This window comes from Eimeria necatrix, genomic scaffold, assembly GCF_000499385.1.
Source record: "Eimeria necatrix Houghton genomic scaffold, Enh_scaff1605, whole genome shotgun sequence".
Classification (NCBI taxonomy): domain Eukaryota; phylum Apicomplexa; class Conoidasida; order Eucoccidiorida; family Eimeriidae; genus Eimeria; species Eimeria necatrix.
The window spans coordinates 1-6359 of record NW_013652302.1 but is presented as its reverse complement, the minus strand read 5'-3'; the positions used below and the strand labels follow the sequence as shown (position 1 = coordinate 6359).

The following is a 6359-nucleotide window of genomic DNA, read 5'->3' as shown; positions in this document are numbered from 1 at the left end:
CTGCTGCTGCTGCTGCTGCTGCTGCTGCTGCTGCTGCTGCTGCTGCTGCTGCTGCTGCTGCTGCTGCTGCTGCTGCTGCTGCTGGCGCCTTTGTTCGGCAGCGAGGGCTGCTTGGGGCCTCCAGCGGCGGCGTTGGCGCTTGCTGTTGCTCGGGGGCTGGGCTGGTGGGCCGGCGCAGCGGCTGCTGCTGCTGCTGCATCTGCTGCTGCTGCGCTGCTGCTGCTGCTGCTGCTGCGCAGGCAAGCGGGAGTGGCGTGTGGTGTACAGGGACCCACAGAACGAGTCTAAAAGAAGACAAAAAACTCATTCAATTAAAAAGTATGGCTTCTACGCAGCGAGGTCGAGGGCGGAGGACTTGAGGATTGAGCTCGAGAAAATCAATGGATGGTCAGCCTGCTGCTGCTGCTGCTGCTGCTGCTGCTGCTGCTGCTGCTGCTGCTGGTGACGCCGCGTCGCTGCGGTGTTGGCGCTGCGGGCTCGTTGCTGCAGCTGCAGCAGCTGGAGCTGTTCGGGGGCTGGGGTGCAGCACGGGGAGGGGGTGCCGCTGCTGCTGCTGCTGCTGTGCTGTGCTGCATTGGCTTCGCTGCTGCTGCTGCTGCTGCTGCTGCTGCTGCTGCTGCTGCGTGCAGGCCACTGACTGTGCCCCCGGCGAAGAAGACCGACACCGCAGCGACGCGTTTTATAAATTTCGACAAGACAGAAAAGGAAACTGCTGCTGCTGCGTCAGCAGCAGCAGAAGGAGAGGCAGATGAAGACTTGGCGCTGCCGCCTGCTGCTGTTGGCGCTTCTGGCAGCTCCTCCCGTTCTTCGGCCCGCAGAGCCTCGAAACACAGGCAGCAGCAGCAGCACGACAAGCAGCAGCAGCAGCAGCAGCAGCACGAAGCAGCAGACCCCGCGCATGCGCCTGCAGGCACGCCCACAGCGGCACAGGCAGCACCTGCTGCTGCTGCTGCTGCTGCAGTCGCCAACTCTCCAAGGGGCGCAGCAGGATCCCGAAGGAACACGTGGGATAGCAAGGGATCGAGCCGAGCAAAGCACGAGGCAGCAGCTGCTGCTGCAGCAGGCGAAGCGCCTGCTGCAGCAGAAGCAGCAGATGGGACGCGGGGTCCGGGGTCCGTCAGCACCCGAAGGAAGCGACGCATGCAGCAGCAGCAGCAGCAGCAGCAGCAGCAGCACGTGCCTGCAGTCGTTGAGTGCCCAGTCAACGACACTTCCGTCGCCGTGGAGCCGGATGCTGCTGCTGCTGCTGCAGCTGCGGCTGCTGCTGCTGCTGCAGGCACGCTAAGGGCAGTGCCTGAGGGCAGCCTTCAAGGCATTTCTTTCTTCTCAGGGCCACCTGAGTTGCTGCCAAGTGCAGCAGCAGACACGCTGCAGCAGCACCCGCAGGAGCCGGACGGCTGCTTGGTCGGCGTCGACAGCAGCAGCAGCAGCGCGGAAGCAGCAGCAGCACCCGAGGCAGACAAACAAGGAGATGAAGACAGCTTCTTGCTGGAAGGCCTTGCTGCAGCATCTCTTGCAGCAGATGGCCCTCTGACCCCTCGCTGGGGCCTGCTGCAGAACCCGTGCGAAGCGGAAGAAGTGCAGCAGCTGCAGCAGCTGCAGCAGCAGCAGCAGCAGCGGGACACGCCCTCCAGCACAGTGTACTCCCGCCCAGAGGGCCCCCCCTGCCGCTCAGACAAAGAAGCAGCAACTTGTTCTTTAGGTGACAGCTTTAGCTTTGCTGCTTCTCCTTCGGGTTTCTCGCGGCCGGCGAACCGCAGCAGCAGCTGCAGCAGGGGGGCAGCAGATGAAGTGCGCAGCAGCAGCAGCAGCAGCAGCAGCAAGGGAGATGCAATGCAGTTCCTGATGTCGCCTCCAGCGGGCTTACTGACTGCGTCGCCGCTGGGGCCTCTGCTGCCGGGCCTGGGGAGCCGCCGCGCAGCGGACGCAGCAGGAGACGGCGTCTCTGCTGCTGCTGCTGCTGCTGCTGCTGCTGCCTGCGGCGGCGCAGTGCAGCGCAGCGGGGAGGGGCTCGAGAGCCTATCTGCGCAGCCCTCCTTTTCTGGCCTGCAAGAGGCCCTTGTCAATTTTGTCTATCTGCCTTCTTGTCCAGCAACTCCGCTGCTGTCTTCAGCGCCAGTGTCTTTGCTGCTGGACCCCGTGGAGCAGCAGCAGCAGGAAGCGGGGATGGCGAGCAGCAGCAGCAGCAGCAGGGCGGGGGGGGCTGCTGCGGTGCGCGCCGCTGCTGCTGCAGCCGGAGCAGCAGCCTCTCCCGCCGCCGCAGCAGCGAGCTCGATCCTGAAGGCCGCCGCAGCAACGACCGCGACAGCAGCAGCAGAGGCAGCAGCAGCAGCAGCAGAGGCGGAGGAGGCCTTGGAGGAAGACGGGGAGCTGCGGCTGACGAGGAGCAGCAGCAGCAGCGGCTCGCAGCAGCTGCCTGCTGCTGCGCTGGCCGCGCTGCTGTCGCCCTCCGCCGTGGGCCTCGACAGAGAAGAAGCAGCAGCAGACAGAGGCAGGGAGTCGGGGGCCCCCGGCGGGGAGGAGTTGCTGCTGCGGACGAGCAGCAGCAACTCCTGCAGCAGCAGCAGGCAGCCGCCGAGCGAGTCGCAGGCGAGCGCGGCGCAGGCGGCAGCAGCAGCAGCAGCAGCAGCAGCGGAGCCGCTGCTGTGCAGCAGCTGCAGCAGCAGCAGCGGCTGCTGCAAGTCGGGGAAGGGCGCCTCCGGAGGGGCCCCCGTGTGCAGCCTGGGGGTTTCGGGGGCCCCCCCCGGGCCGGGCTCGGGGGCGGGGCCCCCCGGGGCGTGGGGGCCCCCCATTTGGCTCTCCGTGATGAACGGACGCCCCGGAGGCTGCTGGGGGCCCTCCCCTGTGCGGCGAAGTGCAGCAGGGGCCTCCACCCCCTCCCCCCCGCTGCGGCTGGCTTCCTTCAGAGCTGTGGACATAGTTTTGTCTCCTCCTTATTTGCTGAAGTCGAGAAGTGGAGAAGAGGGGCCCCTGCTGGCGCCGCTGACGCCCCCGCAGACCCAAGAGGGGCCCCTGGTGTGCAGCTCGTGGACTCCGTCGCTGGGGCTGCCTTCGCCGCTGCAGCAGCTTTCGGACGAAGTGCTGCTGCCGCTGAGCAGCCGCAGCAGCAGCAGCTGGGAGAAGGGCTGCGCCTCCCTTGCTGCTGCTGCTGCTGCTGCTGCTGGCGACCTCGACCCCCCCCAGCAGCACGACGTGTGCGCAGCGCCAGCTGCAGCAGCGGGACCCGCAGGTGCGCAGGCTGCCGACGCTGCCGCCGCTGCTGCTGCTGCTGCTGCTGCAGCAGCAGAAACTGTCGGGGCCAACACCATCCTCAGCAGAATCCGGCGCCACTTGCTGCCGCTCGAGGCTGAGCCGTGACCCCGCGGCTCTCGCCGACACAGGTGCAGCAGGAGCTGCTGCAGCAGCGCCAGCTCCTGCAGCAGCTGCAGCAGCAGCGCCAGCTCCTGCAGCAGCTGCAGCAGCTGCAGCAGCTCCGTTGCTGCAGGTATGTGTTCAGTGCCTGGGGCAACGCCGCGCAGCAGCAGACCCCACTCAATGTACGGAAGCAGCAGAGCGCTCCGCAGCTGCAGCAGCAGCACGGGGCGCTGCTGCTTCTTAGTAGGCGGAGCCCCTGCGGCTTTTTCAAATGGCGGGCCGGAGGGCCAGCTAGCTAGCTAGCTGCTAGCTAGCTAGCCAGCTAGCCACCTAGCTACTCGCTGTCGCGGGCCCCCTAGGACTCAGGCAACAACTTGATACACTTGCGCATTCTGGACTTTTGGGGCTGTCAGGTCTTCGTGGGGCCTCTCGCAGCGCATGCACCGCCAGCGCGGTACTTCCGCGGGCTTGGTTTCCCGCTTATCTACGCATGCATGCATGCATGCATGCATGCATGCATGCATGCGTGCATGCATGCATGCGTGCATGCATGCATGCATGCACGGGGATGTGCGCCAATACACCGCGTGCGCATGCGTGCCGTCGAGCATGCATCATTAGCTACGCATGCGCATGCGTTTCTGCATGCAGTGTTCTATCCACAAAGTGCTTGCTTGCTGCGACTCTAGATGCTTGTGTGCGTAGAGTGGGCATATATGGGTTTAGGTAGATGCATGCGTGCAGCCGGGCTGCATGCGGGTGCATGCATGCATGCATGCATGCGCGCATGCAGGCTCGTGCCTGCGCATGCATGCATGCATGCATGCATGCATGCGCGCATGCGTGCATGCGCACAGTGGACGCGACTGCGGGTGGGCGCGCCTGCATCAATAGAAACATCGTCCGAGCGCGCCTGTGTCTTAATGCATGCGCTCGCATGCATGCATGCATGCATGCACGCGTGCATGCGTGCATGCGCATGCATGCAATGCGCCGTGCATGCGTTTGCGCATGCACAGTTCGTGGGCCCCATCCGTGTGTCTTGTCGAGAGCGACGGCGCTGCTGCTGTTTGACTGCAGCGTGGCACTGGGACTTAGTGTAGCTATATGGCGCCTACTTTGTGTAGCTATTTAGCTAGCTAGCTTGCCAGCTAGCCGGCCAGCTAGCCAGCTAGCCAGCTAGCCAGGCAGCTCGTCAGGCACGCAGCAAGAGCTGCGGGGCTGCGTGAGAGGGACTGTTCTCGTGCAGCTGGCCAGGAGACAGAAGTCTAGAACATGTGTCTCTGCTTCTGCGGAGAGCTGGGGGCCCCCAAGGGGGGCCCCTCGACATTAGCACTTTTGGTGATTGTTTGCATCATTTATTAGCGCATTTTGAAGGGACGGGACTTCCTAAGACTCTCTGTCGCTCCACATTTCTTTATCTGTGCCTCTTTTTATTTTTATTCGTCTTTTCCTTTTTTCTTTTCTCGAGTTTTAGCTCCCTTGCCGCCCTTTAGCAACTGCCTCAGCTTCTCGGCTAGCTGGAGCTGGCTAGTTGCAGCCAGCTAGCTGCAGCTAGCCAGCTGGAGCTAGCTAGCTGCAGCTGACCAGCTGAGGCCAGCTAGCTGCAGTGGACCTTGTAGCTGTTGTGTGCTCCCCGTGGCAGCAGCAAGCTAGCTGCGCCTGCCTGCTGCCCGGCAGCTAAGCCGAAGCCCCCACTGGCAGCAACTGCTGCAGCAGCTGCTGCAGCAGCTGCAGCAGCTGCTGCAGCTTCTGGGGCGGCCGTTGCTGCTGCTTGCAGCTCTAAGGTGAGGGGGGCGAAGCCTCTAGGCCAGGAATTGGAATTTGAGACGGGCAGCCTAACGCAAGCTCTCCCGTGGAAGGCCCTCCAACAATTCAGCAAAGAGAAAAAATGCTTTGCGTGTTTTATAGCTGCGCAAACGGAGTGCCGTGAGGTGTATGTACACTGGGTTGGCGCCGAGCACGGGGGGCGGCGCGGCGCAGAGGCGCGGGGCTGTTGAAACGCAAATGCAGGCAATATTATATTATATTTTGTGAAATATTTATTTAATTAAATTAAAAAAAGAAGAAATAAAGAATAGGTTTGACTGCTTCCGCAGCTTTGCTGCCTCCGGGCTGGGCAGACCGCTCTGGCTCAGGCCGTGACAGCAGTGAGGGCTCTTGGGGGCCGCCGCGCGCACACCGCCCCCGTTTTCCGGAAAAAACCCTTTATATTTCTGAAATATGAATTTCTTGCGAATTATAATTCATTTATTGCGCAAATAAAGGGCTTATTGGGGCTGAGAAAGCCCTGGGATGCCAGGCGCCGCGCGGGCATCTGGTCCGGAGGTCACCCCAATGGCTATCGCAGAGGAGGGGAGGAACAGCTCATTCTCTCCTTTGCTAATTTCTGATTATTTTCAAGTTGAATTAAATGCAAACTTTTAAAAAGTTAGGAGACGCAGAAAGGCTCATTTCAGAGAAGTTTGCGGCTCGCGGCTGCGGCGCACGAGCTGTCCGTACACCCGGAGTGACTGCCCGCGGCGCGCCCAACACAAGACTTCCGCCTTTTCTTTTAACTTTTTCTTTTCTTTAAGAATGCATTCATCAAGTTTTTGATATTTGCACTGCTTTCCGTCGAATGCATTCTCCGCAACATGCTGCGGCTGCCCTTCTAGCCTTGCTGCTGCTACCTGCCCGGACACTAGGCCGCCGCCCGTGGACTCCCGGGGCCACTTTTCCCAACTTCGACTTTTCTTTGCTTTAATTCGAAACTTAATTTTGAAATAAAGGCCAGCTGGACTGTGGGGCCCTTCGTTGGCCTCGGTGGCTCCGCAGAGAGCGACTCCGGGCTTGCTGCTGCTGCTTCGCCGCCCGCCGCCGCTGCTGCCGCCGCCGCTGCTGCTGCTGCTGCTGCTGCTGCTGCTGCTGCTGCTGCACAGCAGCAAAGGCCTGCCGGACCAGCAGCCGCCCAGGGGCAGACCCATGAGGGCCCCCCCACCCCCAGCAGCAGCCCCAACACCCCC

General features: G+C 62.5%; 1 protein-coding gene across 1 annotated transcript; it reads left to right on the top strand.

Moving 5' to 3' along the window:
* Positions 1-384: 384 nt before the first annotated feature.
* Positions 385-3357, top strand: ENH_00018370 (hypothetical protein, conserved; the record flags this gene model as incomplete). The annotated part of the gene is made up of 1 exon (XM_013579322.1): positions 385-3357. The coding sequence occupies one exon, from the start codon at positions 385-387 to the stop codon at positions 3355-3357; it is 2973 nt and encodes a 990-aa protein (XP_013434776.1).
* Positions 3358-6359: the final 3002 nt, after the last annotated feature.